We start from the raw sequence: 15,294 nt of genomic DNA on the forward strand, positions 1-15,294 counted from the left end.
CCGTTAATTGGACCCTCTTTCTTCTGACACTGCTGCAGCCTGGTGCACGCCCTCATTAATTCAAACATGCACCGTTAACATACATAGATTCCACAAGTCTTTTCCCCTCCCAATTCATCTTCCACTCAGATGTCAAATTGTTCTACCTAAAGCATAAGTCTAACCATGTCATGCCCTTTTTTGCAATAAACTCCAATGGCTTCCTATTTCTCCTGGGATCAAATATAAAATCCTCTCTTTGGCTTATAAAGTCCTTCATAACCTGACACCTTTCTACTTTTCTAGTCTTCTTACATTTCATCCTTTTTATACATCTTCTACAGCACTATATGATATTGGCCTCTCTTAACTGGTGCTTTTTCATTCACTGTCCCCCATACCTGTAATGTTCTCCTTTCTTGTCTCCACCTTCTGGTTTCCCTAGATTTCTTCAGTCCTAAGCTAAAACCTCACCTTCTACAAGAAGCCTTCCCTGGGATCCCTCAGTGCTAGTACCTTTCCTCTGAAATTACCTCCAATTTACCATGTATATAGCTCATTAGCACAGTTATTTGCACATTGCTTTCCCCATTCCATATTCCTTGAGCCTTTCCTTGTAGCCCCAGAGCTTAGCACAGTGCCTACCATATTTTTTTGTTATTGTTCAATTGTTTTTCAGTCATGTCCAATTCTTTGTGATGCCATTTGGGATTTTCTTGGAAAAGATAAAGGAGTGGTTTACCATTTCATTCTCCAATTCATTTTACAGATGAGGAAACCAAGGCAAACAGGACTAACTGGCCTGCACAGGATTACACAGCTAGTGTCTAAAGCCAAGCTTGAATTCAGGAAGATGAGTCTTCCTCACTCTAGGCTGGCATTCTATATGCTTCACTGTGTAGCTGCCACTATTTATTAAGATAAATGCTTGTTGGCTTCTCGTTGACTTCCTTGGTGATCTTATCTACTGTCATCAACAGGATTTATCAACTTTATTCAGACAGTTCTCACAGCCAACCATATAGCTTTTATTCTACCCTGATCTTCACCCCATATTTCCAACTCTCTCTTCCACAGGACAAGTCTCTATATTCTAAGAATGACAAAGAGAGCAGAAATTGGTATCTTGACCTAAAGACAAGAGCACACACCCTGGGCAACTTAGCATGGAAAGTTGCTCTAACTGGTGGTGACTCAAATACTTGCTCTTTCTTCTAAGGCTGGTACTGGATTATCTTCACGACTATCTCTTTTGCCTGTGTTCCAGCAATGTTGGCCCAGTGGGCACTTTATTCACAACTTAGAAAACCAAAGTTCTTGCAGCAAAATGCAGACCAATAAGTTAAAGAAAGAAGAACAAGACCGTTAACCAAACTAACTCCCCATCCAGCGTTTTGGCAATAGTTGCTTATACTTATAATAGCATAAGTTATTTAAGGACCATGTAGGGTAGAACAATTCACTAGGGCAGTTAAGTGGTACAACAGACAGAGCACCAGACCTGAAATCAGGAAGACGTGAGTTCGAATATGGCTTCAGACATTTAATAGCTGTGTTACTTAACCCTGTTTGCCTCAGTTTCCCCATCTGTAAAATGAGATGGAGAAGGGAATGGCAAGCCACTCCAATATCTTTGCTAAGAAAACTCTAAATGGGTTTACTGAGAGTTCAACATGACTGAAAAACAATTAAACAGCAATTCACTGATTTTGAAAGAAAGGGGAATGAGTTTTGTCATAGTTCAACAAGAGGAATGAATAAATAGTGAATACACTGGAATCAGAAGAGAAGTTAGAATTCTGTAATCATCTGACAACCAGGATTAGAAAGGCGTTATAACTACCAAATATGAGCAAGACATTTAACATACAGTGTAAGAGATATCCTCAAGGATATTTGTAATCAAAAAAGGAGGTAGGATAATCAAAGAACAGGAGTGGATCTTAAAGCAGTATGTGGATAGTCCAAGGGTTTCATCAATATCCACAAAATATTAAAAGAACTCACAGATGATCTCTAAAGAATTGGATGGGGGGGAGGAGCCAAGATGGAGGAGTAGAAAGATACACATATGCTAGCTCCTAACCCACAGCCCATAAAATACCTGTAAAGAACTCCCAACAAATTCTGGAGCAGCAGAAGCCACAGAACAACAGAGTGGAGGAGATTTCTGTTCCAGAGAGCCCTGAAAAGCCGACATCAAAGGTCTGTCATGCACCAGAGTCGGAGCAGAGCCCAGCCCCACCTTGGCCATCAGGCACTGAGGGGAGCAGATCCAAGCAAGCTTCAGGGGCAGAATCTCTAGCAGCAGCACAGATTCCCCCACCCACAGCGCCAAAGGTCTGTGAGAGGGTCGTGTCAGCTTGCCCAGAGGGGAGCGGGGTGTCCCCATAACTCAGGCCCCCTCAGGAGGCAGCAGCAGGAGTGTCAGCAGACAGGGGCTCCCAAAGCAGGCAGGAGTTCAGATCCATTGTTGAAGGTCTCCACATAAACACCCTGAGGGAACTAAGCCCCCACCTGAGCACCTGAACTTAATCTCACACTGAAGAGCAGCCCCACCCCTGCCGAAAGCCCTGAGGCTGGGAAGCAGCATTTGAATCTCAGCCCCCAAGCACTGGCTGGGCAGAACTGGAGGCGAGGTGAGTGTGGAGAGGAAACTCAGAAGTCAAGTAACTGGCTGGGAAAATGCCCAGAAAAGGGAAAAAAAATAGACCAAAGAAGGTTACTTTCTTGGTGAACAGATATCTCTTCTCATCTTTTTGGATGAGGAAGAACAACGCTTACCATCAGGGAAAGATATGAAAGTCAAGGCTTCTGTATCCCAAACATCCAAAATAAATATTCAATAGTCTCAGGCCATGGAAGAGCTCAAAAAGGATTTTGAAAATCAGGTTAGAGAGGTGGAGGAAAACTGGGAAGAGAAATGAGAGAGATGCAAGAAAAGCATGAAAAGCAGGTCAACACCTTGCTAAAGGAGACCCCAAAAAATGTTGAAGAAAATAACATCTTGAAAAATAAGCTAACTCAATTGGCAAAAGAGGTTCAAAAAGCCAATGAGGAGAAGAATGCTTTCAAAAGCAGAATTAGCCAAATGGAAAAGGAGGTTCAAAAGCTCAACAAGAAAATAGTTCTTTCAAAATTAGAATGGAACAGATGGAAGCTAACGACTTTATGAGAAACCATGAAATCACAAAACAAAACCAAAAGAATGAACAAATGGAAGATAATGTGAAATATCTCATTGGAAAAACAACTGACCTGGAAAATAGATCCAGGAGAGACAATTTAAAAATTATGGGACTACCTGAAAGCCAGGATCAAAAAAAGAGCCTAGACATCATCTTCCATGAAATTATCAAGGAAAACTGCCCTGAGATTCTAGAACCAGAGGGCAAAATAAGTATTCAAGGAATCCACAGAACACCGCCTGAAAGAGATCCAAAAAGAGAAACTCCTAGGAACACTGTGGCCAAATTCCAGAGTTCCCTGGTCAAGGATAAAATATTGCAAGCAGCTAGAAAGAAACAATTCGAGTATAGTGGAAATACAATCAGGATAACACAAGATCTAGCAGCTTCTACATTAAGGGATCAAAGGGCGTGGAATAGGATATTCCAGAAGTCAAAGGAACTAGAACTAAAACCAAGAATCACCTACCCAGCAAAACTGAGTATAATACTTCAGGGGAAAAAGTGGTCTTTCCATGAAATTGAGGACTTTCAAGCATTCTTGATCAAAAGACCAGAGCTGAAAAGAAAATTTGACTTTCAAACACAAGAATGAAGAGAAGCATGAAAAGGTAAACAGCAAAGAGAAGTCATAAGGCACTTACTAAAGTTGAACTGTTTACATTCCTACATGGAAAAACAATATTTGTAACTCTTGAAACTTTTCGGTATCTGGGTAGTTGGTGGGATTACACACACACACACACACACACACACACACACACACACACACACACACACAAACACACACACATAGCACAAAGTGAATTGAATAGGATGGGATCATATCTTAAAAAAATGAAATTAAGCAGTGAGAGAGAAATATATCGGGAGGAGAAAGGGAGAAATGGAATAGGGCAAATTATCTCTCATAAAAGAAGCAAGCAAAAGACTTTTTAGTGGAGGGAAAAAGAGGGGAGGTGAGAGAAAAACATGAAGTTTACTCTCATCACATTCGACTACAGGAAGGAATAAAATGCACACTCATTTTGGTATGAAAACCTGTCTTACAATACAGGAAAGTGGGGGAGAAGGGGATAAGCAGGGTGGGGGGGGGGGTGATGGAAGGGAGGGCAATGGGAGGAGGGAGCAATCTGAAGTCAACACTCTTGGGGAGAGACAGGATCAAAAGAGAGAATAGAAGTGATGGGGGGCAGGATAAGATGGAGGGAAATATAGTTAGTCTTACACAACACAATTATTATGGAAGTCATTTGCAAACTACACAGATATGGCCTATATTGAATTGCTTGCCTTTCCAAAGGGAATGGGTGAGGAGGGAGGGATGAAAAGAAGTTGGAACTCAAAGTTTTAGGAACAACTGTCAAGTACTGTTCTTGCAACTAGGAAATAAGAAATACAGGTAATGGGGTATAGAAAGTTATCTGGCCCTACAGGACAAAAGAGAAGATGGGGACAAGGGAAGGGAGGGATGATAGAAGAGAGTGCAGATTGGTGATAAAGGCAATTAGAATGCTCGGTGTTTTGGTGGGCGCAGGGGACAAATAGGGAGAAAATTTGGAACCCAAAATTTTGTGAAAATGAATGTTAAAAGTTAAATAAATAAATTTTAAAAAAAAGAATTGGATGGACTTTTATGGTCAAGAATTTCATAGGACAAAGTTTTGTTTGGTGAGAAGTGTAAGAGCAAAGGAAAGTATTCACACATGAGATCACAGATGCGTTGACTTATGTCAAACATTTAAGTTGGCTAGTCACTCTGAGGCAGGGTAAAACTTGTAAGAAATCTTTTGTATTGTCATATGAGCATTTTTTCAATGTTCTCAAACCAGCATGAAATACCAAAACATGATCATAGCTTTGAAATAAATCCTCTCAAAGCTACAGAACCTAAGAACTGAATACTCCAAAAGATGGTAGAGATGAAACTTCTAATCAGTTCAAGAAGAGCAAAGATTATAGATGATAGAAATGTAACAGAATCTAGTGATATTTGGGAACCTCCATACTTAGGCTTTTGAGATATATGTCATAGAGGAAAACCATATCATCCCATAAACTATCCCTCGTTCTTTTATGTCAGAAACAACTCTGTCTCCATAGACCATGGCACTAACAAAGAGGCATTTCTAAGTTTCCTTAACAACAGAGTCCTTCTGGATTCTTCCTAGTTCAACCTAAAAAGAAGAAAGGAAGATTTTCTGGTCATGTTGTATACCTGTAGTCGCAGGGGCCATTTCTGTCAGTGGGAGAGTGGTCAGAGCTGGAGTTATCATTTGATTAGAAGCTGATTTCTGAGGAAGAGATGCTGTTGTCGATTTGAGAGTGACTGTAGTCAACTGGTGTGTCACTATAGTTGTTAGGTTAGGAGTGGCTGAAGTGGTTATTTGGAGATCTGTTGTGACTGTTGTAGTTGGACAAGTTGTTGCAGTCAGATGGGTAGTTGTACCAGGAAGAGTAGTTGTAGCCAGGTAAGTTGTAGCAGGAAGAGGAGTTGTAGCCAACCAAGTAGTAGGTTGATGAGTTGTAATTGGATGAGTTGTTGTAGTTGGAGGAGTTGTGGTAGTCGGATGAGTAGTTGTAGTTTTACGAGTAGTTGTAGTTTTACGAGTAGTTGTAGTTGGAGCTGAAGTAACCAAATAAAAAATACGTCTGACACCAAATAAAGTTCAAGAGAAATACAGATTTAAAAATAAACACAAAAACAGAGAATATACTTAGCTAATAATGTCAAATCTTTAGTCCTAGAAGATTCCACTATGTAAAACATTAAGATCTGATTAAACTGGCTATGATTTTATAATATAGACCCAGGTTTTTATTACATGTGTAGATTTTGCCTAGCTCTAGTAAGCTAAAAGGGCTAAGCTTATTTTTAGTGAACATGGAAAGTGGTACATCAACTGCTGAGATTAGTAAGTGAATTCAAAATTTGCAGTGGTATACTCAATATTAGTTGAACTGCATACTTTACCCTACATACTATAAGCTCATATATAAGTAACCTATGTATATACTTAAAAATACAAATAACCAAAATTGCAAAAGATATGAAAGTGAGAAAAGATTTATCAGGTGTAATTTTGTCTCAGGAAATTAAACTATGTCTCCTTCGAAAGTATACTTCAGTTCAGCGCTAGTCTTTGCTACTCCATATTTAATCTTCATCTCCCACTGTTTCTTAAGAAAACAATCTCTAGCAACACTGCATTTCATAAATCTGAGAATCTCCTTTCCAAACACACAAGTTTGGGCTTACCTTTCTCCAGCCGCAGAAATATTTCCTTTTTGATATCATTAAACCAGCCAGGTACCTCTATCCTGCAGCAGTAGGTGCCAATGTCACCTATATTTGTGTTTTTGATTGTCAGGGTCACATCCCCTCTCCCAAGATTTCCTTGAAGTTGATATCTTGAAGACTTCGACCATGTCACTCTACTTCCATCAGTTGTGATAATCTGTGCACCACATTTGCTATTGGGACATGCATCCATTCCCCAGCACATCGCATGAGTCTGTCTGTTTCTAACACTGTAGGAACAAGGTAACTGTACAGAGTGACCCAAAAACCCAGTCACCGTTATTGATACAGCTTGGGCTGCACAAAAAAAATAAATAAACAATAGTCAAACACACTAAATTTCCATATCTTCTTTTCTACTGTTTCTGTAATAGGAGGAAATTGAGGCGAACAGGGTTAGGTGACTTGCCTGGATCACACAGCAAGTAAATGTCTGAGGCCAGATTTTAACTTAGAAAGATGAGTCTTCCTGACTCCAGGCCCAGAACTTTATCTACTATCCCACCTAGTTGCCCTGGGAGTATATTAGACAGCCTCCAAGGGCCCTTACACTCTTAGATCTATCTATGCTTCTCAGTCCAGTGTACTTCCCTCTATAACACTCTGCCTTGAACTACAAAGGGTCTCAAAGCTTATTCATTTGTTTTAGAGTTGTAGTCTCCAAACTTTTATGTTTTTGAGCACACAATTCCTGTTTTATGTGTATTTTATTTGTGAATTATATACATGCACTAACATACTAACAATTATGTGTGCTATACAAAAGAATTTTTTAAAGAACTAAATAAAAACAAAATGACATTTTATTCTAGAATCAATAAGGAGCTTGGGGTTTATTAAGTAGAAGAATGTTGTGTTCACCCCTTCACTTTTAGAAAATCACTTAGGCAACTATGTAAAGGATGGATTGGAGCAGAGATTTGAAGAAGGAAGACCAATAACGTGGCTAACCCAATAGTCCAGGTGAAAGGTGAGAAGGGCCTTAACTAGGATGTGGAATACATTATTTAACATAATTTTAAATAATAACATTATTAAAATTTAATAATTAACATAATAATAGAAATGATCATTAATAAATAATAATAATTAAAGGCCATCTGTTCCAACTTCCTCCTTTTGCAGCACAGAGAACTGAGGCCCAAAAAGGTGCTGTTACTTGCCCAAGATTACATAGGTAGCAATAGAAGCAGGATGCAAACCCAGACCTTCTGGCATTCTTTAAAATTACATTGTTTTTTCAAATCATTAAAATAACATAGTGTTAAATACATTGGGGGGAGGAAGATCTTTTTTTTAATTTCTATTTTATTTTTAATTTAGGGAATAAAACAAGTATTTCCATACCATAGTATAAGAAAAAGATGACTGAACATGAAACTGTAAATCTATTATGTACAACTTGCTATTTCTTTTGAATATATAATAAAGTTATCATGTAAATTTCTTTTTTCTTATTTTTCTCCCTTCCCTCTCATCCCTCCCTAAAGATGACTATTAGACATAAGTAAGCATATATATATGTATATATATACATATATATATACATACACATATACATAAAAATATAATTATTCTTTACATACTTTTTTTATCAATTCATTCTCTGGATGAAGACAGCATCTTTCTTCATATGTTCACAAATTACATTAAATGAAGTTGTGCAAACAGAAACCAGATTTGACGCCTGATTGGATGTGAAACGTGTAAGACAATGAAAAGTCTAGTTATGGAACCAACACTTTGACTGAGGGATTGTGGTACCCTCAATTCTCTGAAAGTGCTCGTGACTCCCCAGCACATCACATGAGTCTGTCTATCAGTAAAGGAAAAACCCTGTCACAGTCTTTGATATGGCTTGGGCTGTGCACAAAAGAGAGAGAAAGTCATGTCCAGTACACTAAGTTTCCATATTTTCTTTTTCTACTTCATTACTAATGAAATGAGTAAGTTTGGAAGAGGAGTGGTTTGAAAAAAAGAGAGAATAAAATGAAATCTGTGATATAGATCACATTCTGTTTCACAGAAAATGGGAAAGGGTACAAGAAGATGGAGAAGGACTTTTACAAATCAGTGCATAGGAGTATAGAACCTGCCCAGCAGAGTGCCAGAAAGTGATATGGAAAGAAGTATGCGGGTACACAAAGGACAGTGGGAAGGGGATTTTCTTTTCCTGCTCAATTGCTTGTGTGGTGCCAGTACAGGGTTAGATTTTAAACACTTTGAGAGGCTAACTCCCTATAGACTACAGGAGGGATTTTCCTAAAACTTAAATTCGATCAAGTCATGTCTGTGTGCTCCTCTCTCGTGAGTGTATGTGTATGAGTGAGAACACACACACCCACCCACACACACACGCTCAATAAATTCAAGTGTCACCCTACTACCTCCAGCATCAAATACAAAATGATCTGTTCAACATTCAAAGTCTTTCATAACCTCACCCCCTCCTCCCTTTTCAGGCTCCTTATACTTTATTCTACAACACATACTCTCTGAGCTAGTGACGCACTGATCTCCTGGCAGGTCCATGAACAAGACACTCCATCTCTCAGCTCTGAGGTTTTTTCCAGCTTTCCCTCATGGAGAGCCTGAAATGTTCTCTTCCTTGCTTCTTTTAAGTCCTAACTAAAATCTCATCTTTTACTGGAATCCTTCCCCAAGGCTTCTTAATTCTAGTGCTTTCCCTTTGTTAATTATTTCCTGTTTATCCTGTTATGTGGTCTGTTTTGTATATATCTGTTTACCTGTTGTCACTCCATTATACTGTGAGTTCCTTGAGAGCAGGGACTGTCATTTGCCTCTTTTTGTATCCCCAGCCCTTATCACAGTGTCTGGAAGATAGTAGGAACTTAATAAATGTTGATTGAGGTTGGGAACTGGCTTATTCATAGAAGATGAACAGTAGGATTGGGGTTATATTAACTGATATGGTTTGGAGGCAGAGGTGGTTGTGTTGGAAACAAGCCTTGCCACAGGAAACAAGGACTGCCACAGGGAGAGTGTAATGTGATCCCTCATCCCCTCTTCCAATTATTTAATCACACATGCCTTGGGGTCATGCTAGTCTCCCCAAGGGATAGAATCCCCGCTTTGGGAAACACTGTACTAGAGTGTAGAAGACCCACCCATCTTCCACTCAATTCTGTGAAAGTACTCGTGACTCCCCAGCACATCACATGAGTCTGTCTATCAGTAAAGGAAAAACCCTGTCATAGTCTTTGATATGGCTTGGGTTGTGCACAAAAAAGAGAGAAAGTCATGCCCAGTGCACTAAATTTCCATATTTTCTTTTCTACTGCTTCTCCAGTAGGAGGAAATTGGAGCAATAGGGTTAAGTGACTTACCTGGATCACACAGTAACCCTCAGAGTAATAGAATTATGGACCATATACTCAGAAGAGATTTTAGTGGCCATCTAGGCAACCACATGGCTCAGTAGACAGAGTGCTGGGTCTGGAGTCAGAAAGACCTGAGTTCAAATCCAGCCTCACACACTCACTGTGTGTTCCTGTGCAAGTCAGTTAACCTCTCTTTGCCTTAATCACCTGAAGAAGGAAAGACAAACACCAACCCGATATCTTTGCAAGAAAACCCCATACAGAGTCATAAAGAGTCAGACATGACTGAACAAATTAGAGGCCATCTATTCCAATATCCTCGTTTTACAGAGGAGAGAACTGGGGCCCAAAGAGGTGCTATCACTTGCTCAGGATCGCATAGGTAGAAACAGAAACAGAATTCAAACTCAGGCCTTTTGGCATCCAATCCAGCAATCTTTCCATAAGATTATATAGTAATATCCTGCCATCTCATCACTCCTATCTCTTTCCAAGTATCTGGCTGACAAAAACAACTTCAGGGATTGGGGTTCCTCGTTCTAATAAAACATTAAACTCCCTGACTTCCAATGAGTTTAATCATCCAGTCAAATGAGCCAACCAGAAGAATATTAAATGTAACAAAACTACCCCATTGCCTCCTGCCTGGGAGAAAAGAACACAGGAGTCTCATTATTGCCTACATATACATAACCAAATAAAAATAATTGCTCATTGAGTTTGAAGAAAATGACTGCTCATGTAAAAGTACAACTGGATTCTCACTTGCCTTCTTTTGTTGTGTTTTTCCACTCAGACTTACACAAGATGCTCCTTGTACCAGAGTTAGAGTAGGCATAAGAAGACACCTAAAAAGTGTGTTTTGAGGGCACTGTAAGATATTCCTTTGGTTTACTCCCCTTCCCTTGTCTGAAAGTCTTCACCACTGAGATCACTCTTTTGAGTTGGCTAAAAAAGATGAAACATGATCTTCAAAAGGATACTTAAAATTCATTCACTCAAAAAGCTTTGGAAGAACCTACTGAGATCCAAGTATCATTCTAAGGGCTACGGTTACATAAGCAAAAATGAAACAGCTTCTGCCCTCAAGGAGCTTATATTTTATTGGGGGAGACAACAAGTAAACAGAAAAGTAATACAAAATAAAGGCAAAGTGTTATGGGAAGGTAAACTGACAACTGGGGAGGGATGGTGAAGGAAAAGCAGCATATGCTACCTGGAAGAGGAAGAAGAAATGAGACCGAGTCAGCTAGCCCTCTCCCTTTAAAATGTGAGTATGGCCCATGGATGGGAGAGTGCAGGTGGTGCAGGGAATAGAGCACAGACTTGGAGTCAGAAAAAACTCATCTTCCTGAGTTCAAATCTGACCTCAGACACTTACTAGCTGTGTGACCCTGGGTAAGTCACTTAATCCTGTTGGCCTCAGTTTCTTCATCTATAAAATGAGCTGGAGAAGGAAATGGCAAACCACCCCTATATTTTTGCCAAGAAAATCTCAATGAGAGTCACAAAGAGTCATGCAAGACTGAAAACAACTGAACAACAATGATGGATTAGGAAATGGAAAAATTATAGTTCATGAATAAAATGGAATATTATTTTGCTATAAGAAATGATCAATATGAAAAATCCAGAGAAATACGGGAGATATATAAACTAATGCAGAGCCAGAAAAACAATATATACGACATATATGAAAAGAACTTTTAAGAAGAAACTGAACACTTATGATCAAGAGATATGAAAATGCACCTTCTTTCTTTCTTTGTAGAAGTTGGGGATAATGGGTGAGGGGCATGCATACACTGTCAGACTTGGGTAAATGATGCATTAGTTTTGCTGAACTACTCTTTTTCTCTTTCTTTTTTATTCTTTGTTACAAGAGATCGCTCTCTGGGTTGAGGAGGGAGAATATAACATTTAGAAAAGAAGGTCTCATTAAAACAAATGTTTTAGCAAATAAACATTTTAAACATTGTCCTGGATTCAATGACTGTCCTGGAAGGGAGAGACTTTTTATTTTTTTTTTTAATTTTTATCTAGTATAGCGATTGACATATATTCTGTCCTAGGTAAATGCTTATTCAATTCAATTAAATTGAATCCTTTATCAACTTAACTAGTTTCTCCCTTATAAAAGCAGAGAATAGAGTCCTATGATATAAAATGGATAGATTTAGATTGGGAGTTTGGAAGTTGGGATAGGTGGAAAAATGTGGAACATAAGACAGTTCTTCAGAAGTGTCCCCGGATGAGACTTTCAAAGAGGGGTGAAAAGACTTTCTCTTTCCCCACGACCTACACACACACACACACACACACACACACACACACACACACACACACTAGAACCCAAAGCAAGGGCAAGGTCCAGAAAGCAAAATTTACCTAATTCATCATTTTATATTCTTATATGGTATTGGCTGAAAGAGGTCAATGGACAAAAAAGAAACATTGCCCCATTGGGAACTCTTTCCACCCTTAAAAGTAAACCTGAAACACCTAATTTCCTGAGTCCAATTTGCAATTAGAATCATAAATAAGGACTGTTTCACAGATCTGATTTGGGACAAAGATGTAAAGTATGATACAGGTAAGGACACATCCTCTAGGCAAAAAAGTGGCCCATGGAAGCTACTGTTCATATGGCTATAAAGACCCTAACCTGTTATCAAAGACAGATTTAACAGTTTTCATTCTTCACATTACTATGTGAAGAGAAGGGAGAATTTTGTGGCCAAAACCAGCGATGCCATTGCCCAGGATAGGTGACTCAAAAGATTTTTACCATTTTCAGTAAACCAGAATAATAGGTATGCTTTGTTAGCTTCACCCATAGCTATGATATGTATAGACAAAAAAGAAAAATCCTCTTTTTAAAAATCTTTGTTTTCATGAGATGGCTCTCTGAGTAGTAGGGGCAAGGAGCCATATTTGAAAATAAAGGTGATTTAAAAAAAAAAAGATGTCATTTTTTTAATAAACTTTAAACATGCTCTTGAAAATACTAAACTTCTGGAACAGTGCCTACCAATCACAGATTTAAACCTGGAAGGGATTTAAGAGATTATCTATTAAAACCTTCTCATTTTTAGTTCATTTACCCAATATCTAACTTGCTTAAGATCACACAACTCCTAAGGAATAAAATTAGAATTCAGGGCTATACCTTCTGACTCCATGGCTAGTATACTTCCCACTAGACCTCACTGACTCCATAATATTTATATCATAATATACTTGAGAATTACTTCAACTTGTGACTTTGCCTATTAACAAGTGATTTGACCAAGCTCATACTGACAGAGCTAGGTCAAACTCCTAGATCTGTTGAATCCACCTTTTCCCTTTTCATTACCCCTTGGCAAAAAAAAAAAAAAAAAAAAAGCCAGAGTTATTTGCTTAGTTTAATATATAAAGCTGCAATCACAGTCTGTGACAGTTGGAATGACCTTAGAGGCAATCTAATCCAACATTCTTATTTTTCCCAGATAAGGAAACCAAAGTTCCCAAAATGAAAATTATTTGGCCCAGATCATAATTAAAAGAATTAAGATTTAAATTGAGGTCTTCTGGCTCCAAATCCTGTGTGCTACTTACTACTTCATCCACACCATTCAGACCATTTGCTATGTCCTTTTACCAGTCTCTAAGAGCCTGGACTAAAATCCTTGTCTTTAAACTTCTATCCCAGTGTTCTCTCCTCTCTACAAAATGTTGTCCTTTATGCACCACCAAAAACCATAAAATATAAAGTGGAAAAAAGAAAATCTCCTAAAGCTTCACTACCTCAGCAAATGTCCTCTGACTACAGCAGGCAGGAATGGAGTTAAGAAGACTGATAGGAACTTAGATCTGAATAAATATCCCAGTGACTATGGGACTAAACAACACCTACCAAAGTATTTTCTGCTTTCCATTTATGTCAATCCCTGCCCCTGTGTTTCCTTTTAAATGTTTCTGCCTCCAACATGAGCACCTCCCACAAATTCCCAGGCCAGCAGCTGGGTAACCCCTTAGTCTAAAAATTTTTTTAAAAACCAAGAGAGGACTCATAGAAAAAAGAGGGGAACCCCTTGATTCTTCACTGAGAGATGCATCAGTGGTTCCAACAATCCATCAGAAGCATTCCATTCGCTAGAATGCGAATCGCCCTCTGGGGAGCTGTGCCCTGCAGACCTCAGAACACTTACTCAGAACACTTACTCAGACAGAGCTCAACAACCATCCAGAGAAGCAGCACTCCACTGGTCATTTTGGCTGGTTCCCGATCCTGAGATTCTGTGCCTCCTTTCCAAATGTATTGCTTATAAATGCTAGAATGCTGACAGAGTTGAACCCTTTGAGTTTCATTTCTCTTTTTGCCTCAAACATTTTTTTTCACCTCCTCTTAGATGGCCTCTCAAGATATGGGATTTGCTGAGCACACTTTCCTAGATACTGGGAGAATGAGGGGGTTGAATCAAGGATGCCTGTGTGTGCATGGTTGCATTTTGCAATCTTTGCATTTGCTCAGGGTTTTGAGAAAAGACAGCCTAAATGGCCAAAATGGTGGGGTTTTTCTTTGTTTTTCTTTTTTTTTTTTTTTGCAGTCTCATGGGAGTCTAAGGGGGGTAAAATGGAAGTTTGCTTCCATCTGACATCTAAGTGACAGCTTTCATCCTGATTTCTTGCAAATTTTTTTTCTCTAAGTACTTGAAGTGAGAAAAAGACTTGGGAGAAAATCCAGTCATCTAAGCAGAAATGGTCACAGCTGAACAAAAAAGAATATGGGACAGGAGATCCTTCCTCATGGTGGTCTTGATGATGGTGATGATGATGATATATGATAGAATCAAAGGTTAGGAAAGTCCATCAATATGGTAATGATTAGGCAGGAGGTGGGAGCAGCTAGGTGCTGCAGTGGCTAAAATTCTGGGCCTGGAGTTAGGAAGACTCATCTTTCTGAGTTCAAATCCTGCCTCAGATGCTTGCAAGCTATGTGTTCCTAGGCAAATCACTTAACCCTGTTTGCCTCAGTTTCCTCATCTGTAAAATGAATTGGAGAAGGAAATGGCAAACCACTCCAGTATCTTTCCTAAGAAAACTCCAAATAAAGTTAGACATGACTGGAACACAACAAAAGATAGTCTTACCTCCGGGTTAACTTTTATGCTGCTTACATCTATTTGCATTGCAGAAGCAAAGAATACTGAGTAACCCCACAAAAATCTATAGAGTCTGCCTACAGAAATCTCTGAGATTTTGTGACAGAACTTCCTTGAAATGAGTTTAAGGTCACAAATAAATATCAAGTTATATAGGCTTTTTTATCCTAAGCTAGAGAAAGGTCTCTAACAGAGATTCAGGTTTTACTGACCAGGAAATAGAAATTAAAAAAAAAAATAGAAGAAGAACCACTCACTCCTATGGAAGCTGATAAATAAGGCATGTGTCCACCGAGTTTGTATTGGGGCAAAGTATCTCCTTCTAAAGAAGAAATCCT

At 38.9% G+C, this 15,294-nt stretch overlaps 1 protein-coding gene across 2 annotated transcripts in view; it reads right to left on the bottom strand.

Annotated features, from left to right (window-relative positions):
• LOC140518555 (uncharacterized) overlaps window positions 1-14,121 on the bottom strand; it is a 33,165-nt gene extending 19,044 nt beyond the window's left edge. For both annotated transcript variants that reach the window (XR_011971953.1, XM_072630836.1), the window contains exons 1-3: window positions 14,016-14,121; window positions 6,427-6,765; window positions 5,386-5,793 (exon numbers count right to left, since the gene is read on the bottom strand). Coding sequence is in view for 1 of the 2 variants with exons in the window: in XM_072630836.1 (XP_072486937.1) it covers window positions 5,386-5,793; window positions 6,427-6,765; window positions 14,016-14,064 (796 nt within the window). In the remaining variant the exon portion in view is untranslated. The remainder of the gene's footprint in view (window positions 1-5,385; window positions 5,794-6,426; window positions 6,766-14,015) is intronic.
• Between the last annotated feature and the right edge of the window lie 1,173 nt (window positions 14,122-15,294).

This window comes from Notamacropus eugenii, chromosome 1 (assembly GCF_028372415.1).
Source record: "Notamacropus eugenii isolate mMacEug1 chromosome 1, mMacEug1.pri_v2, whole genome shotgun sequence".
Taxonomy (NCBI): Eukaryota; Metazoa; Chordata; class Mammalia; order Diprotodontia; family Macropodidae; genus Notamacropus; species Notamacropus eugenii.